The sequence below is a fragment of the Cyprinodon variegatus genome, unplaced genomic scaffold, assembly GCF_000732505.1.
Source record: "Cyprinodon variegatus isolate N-32 unplaced genomic scaffold, C_variegatus-1.0 Scaffold19, whole genome shotgun sequence".
Lineage (NCBI taxonomy): Eukaryota > Metazoa > Chordata > Actinopteri > Cyprinodontiformes > Cyprinodontidae > Cyprinodon > Cyprinodon variegatus.
Window position 1 is genome coordinate 321802 of NW_015150472.1, and position 15516 is coordinate 337317.

At 36.8% G+C, this 15516-nt stretch overlaps 2 protein-coding genes across 2 annotated transcripts in view; one reads left to right on the forward strand and one right to left on the reverse strand.

Annotated features, from left to right (window-relative positions):
* The window catches only part of tspan6 (tetraspanin 6), a 13733-nt gene extending 13061 nt beyond the window's left edge, over positions 1–672 (reverse strand). The window contains exon 1 of the mRNA XM_015388745.1: positions 450–672. Coding sequence (XP_015244231.1) covers positions 450–536 — 87 coding nt within the window. The 5' untranslated portion in view covers positions 537–672. The remainder of the gene's footprint in view (positions 1–449) is intronic.
* Positions 673–2567: 1895 nt separating this feature from the next.
* srpx2 (sushi-repeat containing protein, X-linked 2) overlaps positions 2568–15516 on the forward strand; it is a 17923-nt gene continuing 4974 nt past the window's right edge. The window contains exons 1-4 of the mRNA XM_015388716.1: positions 2568–2789; positions 9121–9195; positions 10705–10896; positions 14868–15044. Of these exons, the coding sequence (XP_015244202.1) occupies positions 2705–2789; positions 9121–9195; positions 10705–10896; positions 14868–15044 (529 nt within the window). The 5' untranslated portion in view covers positions 2568–2704. The remainder of the gene's footprint in view (positions 2790–9120; positions 9196–10704; positions 10897–14867; positions 15045–15516) is intronic.

The window sequence follows — 15516 nt, forward strand, 5'->3', positions numbered from 1 at the left end:
TGACTCTTCAATCTCAGAATTCTGACTCTTCAATCTCAGAATTCTGACTTTGATCTCAGAATTAGGACTATTTTCCCATATTAAACTGAAATAAAATGTAACTTTTTTTTTTTTACTTTTTCCAATGGGCCTAATTCTCTTTCGTATGTTTCTTTTCGTAGGAATGTTTTTTTTTTTATTTTAGGTGTTGCATCGCCCCAGCAGCTGCCTACAGCAGTTAGCCTTTTTTCAGATGGTAATGGCTAACGGCAGTCTGAGCTAGCATCTGCTTTCTTATCCAACGGTTGAGTAGTTTTCAAACTGCTGATGCTTCTAAGCAAAACACGCTAAAGGATCATTTTCGGTTTCTGTTCAACACATTTGCTTCCAGCAGTGATTTTCCCCCCACTCTCTTTCTCCTCAGCAACCGCTTTGAGTCCAGTTGTTGTTCTCCCCCCTCCATCACTCACCCAGAAAATCAGGCTGTAGGAGATGAGGAAAGTCTTCAGGCAGGTAATCACTGGCTTCGTCTGAAGCCGCCGAGATGGGGGAGACATGATGCGGTTTAGTTTCACGGTTGGAAAAGCAAGAAACAATAGAAAAATTAGATAAATATATTTCCCTCTCTGCGGACGCCGAGATAATGCGGGGAAAACTAAACAAAAAAAAAAAAACTTTAAGGATACAAGAGGAAGTGTCGTCACTAACGCAAGGATCACTTTCCTGAAGGGAGAAAAGCTTTTCCAGGCCGCGTTAAGTTAGCAGTGGCCATATTGAAATCCCCTCAGAGAGAATGCGGCTGTCAAAATAAAAGCACGGTGCACAACAGACTTTTATATAAAACAACTCTCTCAGTGGACAAAGATCTTATCTTTCTTCAGGGGGTTCCCACAATGTGACCCTGTTTGTACATGATACACATGTACAAACAGGGTCACTCAGGAATCAAAACAACAATGACTATTTGATTTATTTCACTAATTCATATTCAAATTGAGATATAGGTGGTTCTAGATAAGGGCCAGCAGGCGCTAACGTTCCTGTAGAACCAGTCTTGGCCCCCCATTTTGGCCCCTGTACTGACAATGTGGCACTAAATAGATGACTTATGGTAATATCTGCTGGCACAGAACCAAAGCATGTTGGATTGTTGGATCTATTTTCTTTTGTTACAGTTAACTTTCAAATTCAGGTGTTGTACTTTAGTTTCACTTGTGTTGAGACCGTATCCCAGTTTTGATGTGCCATACCTGTGGTCTCTAGAGCCAAAAATATCATCTATGACTATTGCCTTGTTTTTGTGCAATGCTTTGCCTTTGCACCCCTATATATATATATATATATATATAAACAAAAAAAAAAAAAAACAGTTGCCCCTCTAGTAAATTTGTTTAGAACCATCACTATTACAGTCATCTTCATTGCCTATCAAAACCCTGTTTTTTTTTATCTACATAAAAAATATGTATTCTCAGATTTACTTTTCGTGTAATCCTCACTTAGTGGAATGTAACTGTATACAGATGATCTATTTTAGTTGTTATTCTTAATAAATCATCCATTTATTAATGCAACTCTGGCCAGATACAGGTTGTTAATACATTCTCTTATATTTTAATTAAAATCCCTAAGGATCCCCTTTATTTTAAATGCCCTCTCTGTCAGCTCTGCCCAGTCCTGCAATAAAGATCTCAGAGCTGATATCTGATGTAATTTGTGTTTGTCAGTAATACCACACACCTTACCACTAACCAACCACTGTTAATTTTCTTATACCACCTTTACCTCTACCACTCTTCTAATGATCCAATCATATTTAATGTAAAGTGACTTCCAAATGATAACATGTTTGATCACATCTATTATATTGTACGCCTGGATTTTTGTTTGCATCCTCTGTTTCTTTTTAACCTGCAGTCTTTTTGCAAAGTTTTTATGGTTACGTTTACATTTCCAAAATAAAATACTTTAATAAATTCTAATCTGCATTTTTTTTTATTACCCTTTACATATATAGCCTACTTTTATTTTGACAGTAGCGGAACTGTTTCCGGTATAATGAAGCCGGCCTTGACGCGCGCGCTGCGGCGAAGTGAACCACATAAAATTATTACAACGTGGCACTTTGTGAAACACAGCTGATAAAATTAGCGGTTCTTCCACTAAAATGTTTTTAGAGCACTTTCTTTTACACTGCGATTTTATCTAAAGGAAAATTGTATTTCCTAATAACTACATAGAATCACAACAAAAATAATCAGAAATAACTTATTATTGTTAGATCTAATCATGGTTTATTATTACATTCAGATTTAATTATTGAAGAGGCTCCATGCAAATAAATCAACCATTTTTTGGTTAAAAATTTAATTCAAACGAAGTTTAATAGCTTGATAAATGTTATGGTTGAGGTAAAGTTTCCCCATTAAAGCTCACAGGGATAAGATTCAGTGTTGCTGTGTGCAGAATGGTGATTTGTGGGATTTTATCATGTTTAATGCAGCAGATGGGAGGAAACATGTTCACACATGAAGCCCTTTAGCGCCCCCTATCGCCTTTACCTTCTTACTTCACTAAAAGACTTCTTTTTTAGTAGCCTTTTTTTTTCCTGCACAGCGGAGTTCAGACAAGGCTATCCGCCAGTTTATCAGGAAACTTCTTCAGGATTCTACTTTAATAATTTCCTTCAACATTTGATTACAGAACTAAACAAACTATTTTTTCCATGTTGGAGTCTGGTGTTTGTGTCGCTGCCATGCCAACCAGCCGCTGCGCTCGTGCCGCTGTTTTCATCTTTTTATTCTTCACAGGTGAGTTTACTAACTTGGAAAAAAAAAAAGAAGGAAAAACACATCTTAAAGAAGACTTATAGCTGCATAGTTTTTTTCTATTCATTTTAAAAATGCAAGACTTTTTACTTTTTAAAAACGTATTAAAGAATTACCTCCATTTTAATCGTAGATTTCATTGGTTGATATCTCACTTCCTTATTTTAGCAACAAAAATCTGATACCTCTAATAAAACAAAAAAGCTAGAAAATGCGTTAAAGTTTGAGGGCCTTTTTATTGCAACATGCACAAGATTCCAGAGAATAGCAGAACAAAACATAAAATACAAAATTAGGAGAAAACACAAAAACAAAACTTTAATATTTACTGTACAGGTTCTTACTTTTGCAAGCTATTTAACTTCAGATAGTTTTTTTAATGATATTAAGTCAGCAAATTTTCTGACACAACAATGGATCAAAAGTTTATTATAATTCCCAAATCTATGGCTCTATATGACTTAACATCTTTATGAAAAAAAACAAACAAAAATGCAACCATTTTTGGCATTTACTTAATCATAATAAGTTACTTAACACAATTGTTTTATGTTAAAGTAACTAAGTATATGCCAAACACGGTAGCATTATTTTGTTCAGTGTAGTTATTTTCTATTATGATATACATGTTTAAAAAATGTGTTGTGTGTTATATTTCTGGTGATGATAAGGGAAAACGCCTCCATCTCAGCTGAAACCACATCCATATCAGATCCAGATGTGCTCCTTAGCGTCCCCCAGCATGCAGCTGGCCAGGCTCCAGTCAAAATGAATTAAACATTAAGCCCAAGAACACCAAACATGCAGATAATTCAAAGCCCCATTAAATATTTAATGGAGATGCTCCTCATTGGCTTTACAGGATTTACATTGTTCCACTATTTTGACTGTCTTTGGTGAAGATTTAGGGTCTTTGAAGTTGGAAGGCAGTGTTGCCATCACCATAATCTGAGATTCAATACTTTTATTTAGTCAGAGGAAACATGTTGTTAAGATTAAAACAGGTGAAATAGTTACTCTCTGCTTTAGTACATGAGGATTCATTTCTTCAGCCATGATTGTGTGGACAGCCAGATCATTTGACTTTGGTTGAAGGACTTTGAGGCATACAGACTTTAAGAATACAATTAGAAACAGTGAAAGAGTTTTTTTTATCAAGCCGGTCTGCTGGGAGTATGAATAATTTGATGTTTTTAGGCACTAGTGCCCTTTTTTTGAAAGTAAGCTGATAGAAAATGGGGGTTGAAAAGGTCAATGGACTGGGACTTGGACCTGTAGCAGCCAGTGACAAGTGCTACAGTAAAGCCTCCTGGGTCGTATCGCTGTCCCCAGAATGAACCGTTTTTGACTCTACCATATAATTTGTTTGATAAATATATTTCTTGTAACTCTCTTTTTGTCTGGCAGCATTTTTTTAAGAACCTGAAATTTTAGTTAATTTACTATTTAATATGTTTGACATTTTCTAAAAGTTCATGGCACTATAGTGTTTGTAACTAGATTGTGTACTGCATACAAAATCTATCCTTTTAGTTCGGGGTTTTCATATAACGCTAAAACAAGAGTTACTGCACTTTAAAAAAAAAAGTAAACAAAGACCAGATTTAATATCTACTAAACAGCATCTAAATTTTTGCCAATAATTTCTTTGTTTTGGCCAAGTAGGGTTAGGCTGTGGCCTTCTTCCCTCCCCCTGTCATCCTTGGTGTTCCTCTGTGCTCGCTGGCCAGGTGGTTTAATTACAGCTCTGCTTCAATCACTACTAGTTAATTACTGGTGGTGATTACTTGAGGGGCTTCATTCAACCCTGTGAGATGACAGCATGAATTGAAAACTGCCCCAGGGGCCCACGTGGACCCAGACGACTGGAAGGATGATTGTCGTTTATCTTCAGCTTTGTCATTAGAGATGAAGAGGCCTCAGAGCGGCAGAGCCTAGGTACTCTGCAACATTTAAGTGCCAGAATTTAGAGGCTGTCAGTGTAGTGGAATGAATTCATGTGCAATTTTAATGCTCTCATGCATGATGGGTTCTTGCTCTTTAAGTCTGCCGCTGCTTGATTCTTGCTGAATATCAGACTGATGAGTTGAGTGTTTATTTCCTGTGTGACTAATTCTCTGTGAGGAGGGAGGGGTATATCAGCCTGAGGGAAGCGCCACAGAGAGGAACACAGAGCTCATTATAAAGAAAAATGCTGATGACAGCTTTAATCTAAAAGGCTCTTGGAACAAGCTGCCTCAAGAATGGGAAGGATGGATGTGATGCATCCTTATTAATAGAAAACGCTTTAGGAGAGACCTTCTAGTTGGATGGGGTAGAAAGCTGACAAAACTCCAACTGAGTTTGCAGAGGAAGTGGAGCAGGAATGAGGCCTGAAACAGGGGTGGAGGACGGCAGCCTGGAAACTCTGGCAACCAGCTGCTAACATGGAGACATTCAGAAGATCAACGGTGGGACAGAAGTAAACAGCTGTTGTGCAATAAGACAAAAAAGTGATGACTCTTCAGGAGAATAATGAAAACAGGCTGAGTTTCTACATGTGTGGTCAGCAGCATTTCAAAACAGAGCAGACTGAAATATTCAATGATTTTGAACGTTGTTTAATAGTTCGTATTTTTCCAACTCAGTGAAGTGAAACAAAGCAAGTTCAGACTCATGTTTTAAAACCTTTATTTCTCTTAATTTGGATTTTTTGCTTACATCAAATATAAATTCAACATTAATACTACACCAAATAAATAAAAAACATGTTTAGCACAGAAAAAATAAAAAAGGTAATTTATGTAAAAAAGTGGGTACTTTTAATTTGACCAAGAAGCACCATTTTAATATCAATACACATTTTCATTTATAGTTGTCTTCTTATTTGACTAGAATTTCTAGAAACCTTTTTTTAGATGGAATTGAAATTATATAAAAAATAACACTAAGATTTTTTACTTTATTATCTCAGATCAATTTAATCCCATCCAAATGAAGTGACTGACTAATCAGCTTCTTTTTCAAAGACTCTGGTCCAAAGACAATAACTTCTGTTTTATCTGCATTCAGAAGGAGAAAGTTAAGAGTCATCCAGGTTTTTGTGTCTTCAAGACATGCCTGTAGTCTATGTATTAGCGTCATCTGAATTTATAGACAGATGTAGCTCAGTATCATCAGGCATAACAGTGAAAATTAATCCCATGCTGTCTAATAACTCTAGTAATTGGGAGCATATATATATATATATATATATATATATATATATATATATATATATATATATATATATATATATATATATATATAGTAAAGAGAATTGGTTCCAGCCCTGATTCCTGTGGTACTCCACATCCTGGAGGATGAGGAAGATTCATCATTATCATGAACAAACTGAAATCTGTCAGATAAATAACATTCCTTGAATTCCTACAAAATATTAAAGTATTTTATAAAGAATATTATAATTGGCTGTATTAAATGCAGCAGTGAGATCTAACAGGACGACCACAGATACAAGTCCATTGTTTGAGGCCATGAGAATATCATTAGTGACTTTCACCACAGCTGCTTCAGTGCTATGATGAGCTCTAAAACTAGATTGCAACTCTTCAAAAAGTTAATTGTGGTGTAAGTGGTCGCACACTTGTTTGGCAACTACTTTCTCAAGAATTTTAGATAAGAACGATTTGATAAAGGTAAATAATTGACCAAGTCATCTGGGCCAAGAGATGGTTTCTTTAGTAAGATTTAATTACAGCAACCTTAAAAGGTATATATCCCTGTAACAGGGACAGATTAATCAGATCTATAATGGAGGAGGAAATCAGAGGGAATACTCCCTAAAATAAGATGATCAGAAATTCATCATAAATACAAGTTGAAGGCTTAGATGAAGATAATAGTTTTGGTAACTCTGAAAATTTAAGTGGATAAAAGCAGTCTAAACCCAGTTCAGATCCCTCTGATTATCATCCAGTTTCTTATGCCATTCTCCTCCCTTCTCTCAGCTTTTAAGTTTACTGTTGGCCCATTGTTCCCTGCTGAATCATCCTGTTAAACTTCCTCTTTTTCTCCCTGTTTCACTGCCTGTGGCACTACCAATACCCCCTATTCTATTTGTGTTTCTGTGAATTTATTATCATTGTTACAAAGTTTTCATTATGCTTTCAGGTTTGTGGGATGGAGTTGGTCCAGCCTCAACTCATGACATTTGACATGTGCATTCAAGACAGCACATAAAATAAGTTTTCATAGCTGACAGCTAAAAAACTTTTCCTGCTCTTACCATGTTTTAAAAACCTTGTCTTGTTTACAATAAACCACGGTGTGCTCAGCAAATAGATGACTTTCATGTCTTAAGTTTATTCCACAGATTCTGGTCCTGAACTCCCTTTGAGTCCTTCCACAAAAATTAACCATTTCTGGTCCACTCTAGTGCTTAGCGGATATTATAACCTCTTCAAAGTGTTGACTGAGGAGCTCTTTAGTGGCTGGAAGTATTCACGCTCTCTTTAGCATATTAAAACCAGGAACTAAAGTTTATTTATTCGGTTAGTACCAAGAAGGGCATTAGATGTGAGAGCTATAGCAAAGTATGGGTTTTCAATGTGTTTCATTAATAAAAAAACGATTATTGGATACCCATAAATAAAATTCTGGGCAAACAATTACCCTTAGAAGTCACTAAATCGATATATAGAGTCTGTTTTTGTCTACTTTAATCTGAATATACGTAAATCCAGCTTTTCTTTTAAGCCCTTTGATTGGGGCACATTAGTGAACATATACCATATTAAAGATGGAATATCTCAGCAGCATATGTAGCACTGTTCAATAAATCTTTGGGAATTAGAAAGAGTCTGGCACATAAACGAAGTTACCAACACCTAACAGCTAAAACTAAGGCAAGGAGAGCATTAATCCGAGAAGCAACCAAGAAACCCACAGTAACCCTGGGGGAGCTGCAGAGATCAGTAGATCAGGTAGGGGGATCTGTTGACAGGATGACTATTCTGTGGACAGATCTGACCTTTACTAGGGTGTGAAGATAAAAGGCATTGTGAAATAGTTTGCAATTTGCTTCAAAATGTTTATGGAAAATAATCATCTAGAAGAAGATGAATCCTAAACGGAACTTTTTGACCAAGAAGCTAAACTTATACTTGGTGAAAAGCAGTTTTTATATGGATAGATAGAGGTGACAGAATCAGACTGTGGGGATGTTTTTTTCTCTTAGCTGGGAGAGGAGAATACAGGTAAGGTGGAGCAACAGATGTTTTTGTCTTTTTGTTAGCACGTGAATAAACAGAATTTTCTGTTTATTCATGTGCTAACAAAAAGAGGGGATCTGACTGAGAGATAAATTTGTCACTGCTATAAATAATCAATAAAAACTTGGTCAAATAGGCAGTGAAAATGGCCGTGCTGTGGTTTTAAAGGGACAAGACATCAGGGGGTTGGCTTGCTTAAGTGGTGGGTTCCCTTACGTCATAAAGATTTGATCCACAATGGACGGATATATGGATGGTTGGTTGGAGAGTTGGTTATAGGCCTGTCAGGAAAGAAAAACTATTAGATGTTCCCAAAGACTTGAGTTAGGGCGGAAGGGCATTTAGGGGTAACATTGCAAAAAGTAATGAAGTTTGCAGAGTAAAAATACTACTTTATGTTAATTACAGAAAATAAAACACTTGACTTTCTGCAGAAAATTCATGATTTTGCTGCCCTCGCCCCTTTACACAACACTAACAGGAAATGTATAAAGCAAATAGGATAAGACACGGTTAAATATTAATATTTTTATTGCAAAGTTATCAGCAAAGTGAGGGAATGAAGGCAATGTTGCTTCACAGTCATTACGAAAACATCTGTAATTCCAGAAGAGACACAAAAAGGGATGTTACAAATAAAAACTAGTGGCACTGATTCCAAATATTCCTTGCAGCAAAAACCTTTAAATTATTTAAGGCTATTAGAGATGCACTGCAGTAAAAAAACGAATCTAAGTGAAGGTTTTAGGTATTAAGTAAGTGAGCTATTTCTGCTTAATATGATATATAAATATATATATTTTTTGCTTTTCACATTGTGCTAAAACTCCCAAGAGTTTCCTTTAGGCTCAGTGATTTGAAAACCAGGCGTTTCCTCACTGGAATGTCTCCATTGAAGGAACAGGAAATGAGGCAACGTGAGGGGAATCATTTACATGCCCGCCTGTAACTGTGTTACCCGCGTTTTCTGTTCTCCAGATGTAAAGTTTTCCAGTGCACCACCGGTTGACACATATTCATTTAAAAGATGTTCTGAAATGTATTCTGTCTCCATGTTTCAGCTGGAGCAACCACAGTCGAAGACAGCTACAGTGACTTCATAGAAGAAGATTACACTCCTCAGTTGGACTATAAGGGTGCGTATGTAAAACACAGTCATACATTTAAGGCAACTTGTGCTTAGATCTGGAGTTTAAATAGAAAAGTTAGAAAAACAATAAAGAACTTGTGTGTTTCAACAGTGTTTATGACTTGGTGCTTGGGGTTTCTAAGAAGATAGATCACCAATGATCAATAATCATTATTTCTGTGTGAAGAACCAATCATATAATACTGACAGTACTGGCAATACTTAGAGAGCCAAAATACATGGGATTGATTAGGTAACACCTTTGCCAGTGTGGCAGACGTTCACATTACACAACACTGGACTTTTTAAAGTCATAGGGAAGTCATATTTAAATGTCAAATCATTCTGGCTTAAACATGTATATAAATATACTCTTTATCAGACCACATTGTCCCAAAACTTAGAACATTTCTATTTAAAAAAAAAATCTTTAAAAAAAATTATCCTATGCAGGCCAGTTAGTTATATGTCAGCCTGTACACCTAAATTCGGCCAATCATATATCAACAGTCATTTGTCAATCAAATTATTTCGGTCATAGCATCCTGATTCATATGTCACAGCTAATATATGCAATGGTTGACATAAGAATCATTTACTTTACCATGGAGTTATGTCCCAGTGTTGACAGGGATGGACGTCTGTGTCTTCAGTAGGCGTAGAGCTAACAGAACTTGCAGCGTTGCAAGGCAAGGGCTCAAACATGTACGGCTGTAAGCCTTCTACACCAAACCAAGCTTCTGCCGCCCTGGCATCCTCTTCCACAACAACTTCATCCCCACTTTTCTCCTCTAAATAGAAAATGTATGACGGAGGAGACTCATCCACGACCTCCGACACAAAACTCTCCTCCTCTTGCATGTTTCTGCTGTCCATAGCTTTCCTTGACAGTGTCGTTGCTAAGTGCTACTTGGTCCCAATGTAATTTCCCGTTGGGTACCTACTAACACTAAGTTGCTAACTGGTTATCAAGATGCTTCCGAGACACCGGCCACAATCAAACTTGCTTGCGAACCTTCTGCCCTCTTGATAATTGACCAATCATATGCACTTTATTCACTTGTGTAAAGTCTTGCACCACTCGGGAGAATTTGGAAATGTGACGGTTGGAACGGCCGTTTACCTACGACTTTAAGTGATTGCCTGGTAACCATACTTATAAACCTGGGTCACCTTTGTGTCTATTTTACCTGTATTCCTAAAATATTCTGAAACTTAACTTGAATTGGCATACAAAATTTGAATTTTAACTTCTTAATTGTTAATTGCTATTTAAATGAACAGGGATAATACAATTCAGGTCAGTTCAAATCAGTTTATTTATATCTCAAGGCCCCTTACAGAGACAATTCAATCAGATCCTGCTGTCAGACTGATGCTGACTGATTTTTCAGTCGCGGTCATCCCAAATCTTAGCAGGATTTTTCTTCAGAATGAATTTTCTCACCTTCCTGAATAGCAACAAAAATAATCAGCATTCTGATTTTCTTTGTCTCCCTTTGTTCTTTCAAAACAGACCCAAACTGGTGTCATTCTCCGCACCTGGCCAATGGTGAGGTGACCTGCCGCTCCCCTCGTGGCGGCGCCTACAAGAGTACACTGGGGACACGCTGCGAGATGAGCTGCGACCGAGGCTACAGACTGCTGGGCAGAAGGTCGATTCATTGCCTCCCGAACCGCATCTGGTCTGGGAGGGCTTACTGTCGCAGTACGTGAAGACCTTAAATCTACATAATCAGATCTTCATTATCATAATGCATAACTTGTATAACTCGTTGCAAAAGTGTAAATATGTTTACTTAGATTTATATAACTAAAATTATTAGTACAATAAACTATTTATCAGATTTTGATATTTGAAATACACTTACTTTTTATTCCACCCTTTTGTGCCACAATCTGTCTATAAGAACACAATGATACAGGGAGTTAAAAATAGGGGTTGTTGCATTTGTTTATTTTTTCTTCTTTGTAATAATATTTAGTTGTTTTAGGTCTCTAATATATCATTAAGCCTGGTTATTTCTGTTGAATTAGGCGTCATTCATAAGATGAGTGTCCAACCTCTCAGACATTTCAGTCATGGCAACCACAAAACAGTCTTAAACTGGGCCAACTGGACGTTTAATACATTTCTCTGAAACTGTTTAGAGGCCTATCCAGGACGGTGTCAATTCTATTGGCTCGTGCTAAAAAAAATAAAAAAACAATAGTTGGAGAGCTGATGTTTTAGCACCTGGAGGCCTACTCTCCTAAGCACATTACCAGTCACATGCAACTCAAAGACCCACCAGTCGTTCCATTGGTTATTGTAGTCTGTTATCAAATGTGCTTTTAACTCATTGAAAGCAATTTCAATGCATACAAACCAATTAACAATGCAAATTCAAGAAATAAACCACTATTTGGTAAGATAATATTTTATAAAATGATATGCCTAAATTAGAAATGAATAACCCTTAAGATAATTAAGTTTGTGATTGTTTTTGAGAGATAAGTATGTAGGGACAACCTAGCTTCTTTAGCTCGGTTGGCTCTCGAAACAATTGCGCTAGTATTTTCAAAATTAATCAGCTTATTAAACAGCTGCTTTGTGCCAGCAGAGGGCATTCTTGTAGAAGGTCTTCTGAAGCTTTTAGATCTTGCAAAGAGCCAGCATGATCACTGGTCCATGATGATCAAAAGGAATATCACGTCTTATAGCACAACAGATGGTAAGGTTGTCCTGTCTTTTAGGGTTTCATCATATTGCAGTTGTGTCCTGACAGTTTTCACTGCATCTGATGATGTAATGTAGGTAAAGAGAGGTGATATTGAAAGAAAAAATGGTGTCACCTGGTGCCAGTCTGATAGTGCAAGACTTAAAAACGAACTCCAGGGAGTTCTGTATGTGGTGTGGATAGTTTCCAACCAGTACAGCCAAAATTGTTGGAAGAAGTTTAGTGATGTTGTGTGTTATCAAGTTAATTCCACTGGCAAATGGTCTGAGTGGCACCCCTTTTGAATTTTGTGAATTTCATCTTTTTTGCAGTCATTCATTTGGCTCGGGGCCTCACATGTGTTGCAAATACATTAGCATAATTTTTTCGTTATAGTCAGTTTTGTTAAGTATGTGATATCGTCATCTTTGCTGAGTTAAGCTTACCGCTTTCCTGGGTGTTTGTTAAGCCAGCCAAAGAAACTAGCAGAAAGAACAAGATTGCAGGGGTGAAGGATACCATGTATATTAGATGAGAATCAATCCTTGAAAAGAGGAGGGGGGGGTTATGGTTTCAGCTTCCAGGCATGTACAACTCTGTCCTTGCACTCATTCCAAAAAGCCACAAAACAGGCTTATGTTGGAAGGCAATCGTATTTTACTCACCTCTGAAGAGGTTTCAACATGTACCCAAGAGTCTTTGTCAACTCTCTCAGCTCGCACCAGAGTGCCTTCCAACTACTAGTGCAAGCAGAACTCCAACTTCCAGTTGCACTATAAAGGGATGTTTAATTTAAGTCCCTGAGGGCTGGTATCCTTCAACTTTTAGATATCTCTCAGGTCCAACAAAACCTGAATCAAATTACCTAACTATCTTATCAGTTTCAGAGTCATGCAAAGGACCTAATTATTTGATTCGGTTATGTTTATGCAGAAATGCATCTAAAGGTGCAGGACACCTCCTCCTTGAGGACTGGATTCTAACATCCCATTTTTAGTTCTAGCCAAACGCATTGAAGCAGACTCATGTAGAAATGTAAAAAAATAATGTGCAAAAATGTGTTTGTCTTTGATTTAAGTCTGTTTTGTGGCTTCAGTCGTACAGTAAACTTATTTTTTCTATTTTATTTAGCAGATTAATGTTGTGGGGTGGCATCTCACTCCTTGTAGATGCAAAGTTTATATGTCCACTACTAGGAATTTAATTAGGCTTCCAAGTGAGATCCCTAACATTGACGTTTATCAGAGACTGACTCCAGGAATGGAGAGGATGGAACAATCTGCCTGCTGTCTTGAACATAACCCGATTAAACACTTGTTTAATAAGCCCATTTGTCAAGTGTAAAAACATTTTTAATTACCAGTTTGCCCAATAAAAGACATTAAACTAGAACCAATAGGAGAAGCAGCTAAGGGATTTGGTTTTGCAAAGAAGACTTTTTTTAGGAGTGTCTTCTTACAGATTTGGCACCATTTAACAGGAAACTGAAGGCCTCCTAAAAGTATGAGATATATTATCTAGAAAGATTCTATTTACAAGGAAATAATCAAAGTTACTACCTTTTGTGGATGTTTATTAAAGCAAAAAGAAAATCATTCTGTTTATTTATATAAGAAAAAGACTTAAAGAAACAAACCCAAGAAACAAAAATATGTTTGAATACCAGTTTGATTTTGCAACCAACCATTCAAATTGAAGCCATGTGCTGTTTACTTTACAGGTTGGTGCTCGTCTCTGCAAAGCACTCTAGATTTAAAATTAGAACATTAAAATCAGTGATATCAAAATTCAACATGGAAGCATGGCAGAGAAAATTCACGTTTGGAGTTTGAAGAACAACTGCTTGCTTCTGATGATTTCTTTTGCTGTCAGCACAAATTTGATGAATATCTAACCAATCAGTGTTTGTGTTATGACTCATCCAATGACACTAGTTTTCACTAGATGTGGCGCACATGGCGCACATGACGTGAAATAAATATTTATAAACGTAACTGAAGCCAAGAGTAACAAGTAACGTTTGTTTTAAAAACGTAAGGAATAGAAAGTACAGATACTTATTGGAAAATGTAATGAGTAGAAGTCAGAAGTAGGGAGAAAAATAAGTAATGGAATAAAGTATAGACACCGAAAAAGTGTACTTAACTACAGTAATGAAGTATTTGTACTTTGCTACTTGACACCTCTGCTTAAAATGGACATACTGTAGAGGTTAATGAGAAATCAGTGTTAGGGATGAAGCAGCAGTGTGACTTGTAAATAGTCAGAATAGCCTGCAGGTGTTCCAAGGAGACTTTGTCCGAACAAGTAAATGGTGATTTTTAGTCATCCAGACATGAAGTACCGGTACATGAATAACAAGTTCCACTTCAGACAGTGACACAAAAAAACTTGTGTTCACAGAGAGCAAAACCAGAGGTGTAATATAAAAATACAACATGGGAGCTGATTCAAGGGAAACATCCAAATTCCTAACAGATGTAGGAACTGCTGCAACTTAAAAAAAAAAGAAAGAGTTGGCACTTCCTGTGGCTCAAATATGTCTGAAGCACAGACAAGGATTCAGTTTTCACTTCATTAAAAGTTAAAATTCTCCAATAAGGAGACCCTCACCATGGCCACAGCAGCTATGCAGCTCCTCTATCCTGGAAAATCCATCTGAGTCTCATTGCAGCTGTTAAATCTGAGTCAGTGTAGCTGTCTAAACAAACCAGTGTATAGGTTTGCTTTTCTTATGTTGTTACAGTGGCTAGAAAATAGTTTTAGTTACAAAGGGTTATGCTTAAAATTATGATATTAGAAAAAATAATTAAGTCAAAAACATCTCTTCAGTGGTGAAAAGATATAGCAGGAAAATGCAGGGTATAGACATTTTTTCCAGGTTTAATTGGATCTGTAAATCAGAAAATAATCCCAGAAACATGACTGTAAGGACTCCTCTGTTGCAGTGATGAATTCCTGTATGCTGGTGTCTCTTCAGGGATCCGTTGCCATGTGCTGCCCCTCATTTCCCAGGGCAGATACACCTGCTCTCAGGGATTCTTCGTGGACTCCAGGTGTGACTTCACCTGTAAACCCGGTTATCGCATCCAGGGGGAACATTCACGCACCTGCCAGCACAGGGGGTCATGGAGCGGGGTGCAGCCGGAGTGTTCAGGTGGGGTTTCTTTAAAAGAAGGCCTAATGTTCAAACCTTTAATGTCTGTTAGTGAAAAAAAAAACTATAACTTTAATTGGCAGCCTGCTGTCAATTTTCATAGTCTAAATTTAGGATAGAATAGATTTTATTAATACCACAATGTAGTAATTAACTGAATGAGTTTCACTATGCAAGGAGTTTCTGTAATGCTTTAAAACAAACTGTTCTTATAAAGGATCAATGTATATTTTTAATCTTGATGTAGATGAAGAGGCTGTGAGTATAATAAAAAAAATTTACAAAGCAACTGCATTTGAATTAAATTATAGTCAGCACTTGCCTATATTTTAAGTCTTATTTCCTTTAAATCACTTTGTTCCTCAATGCCGGGAAATATATTTTATCCCTCTAAATTTGTACTTGTTGAAAGCATGAAATATAGATGCTAGTTTACAAATTAGTCAGATACAGAGATTTTGTTTGGAAAAAT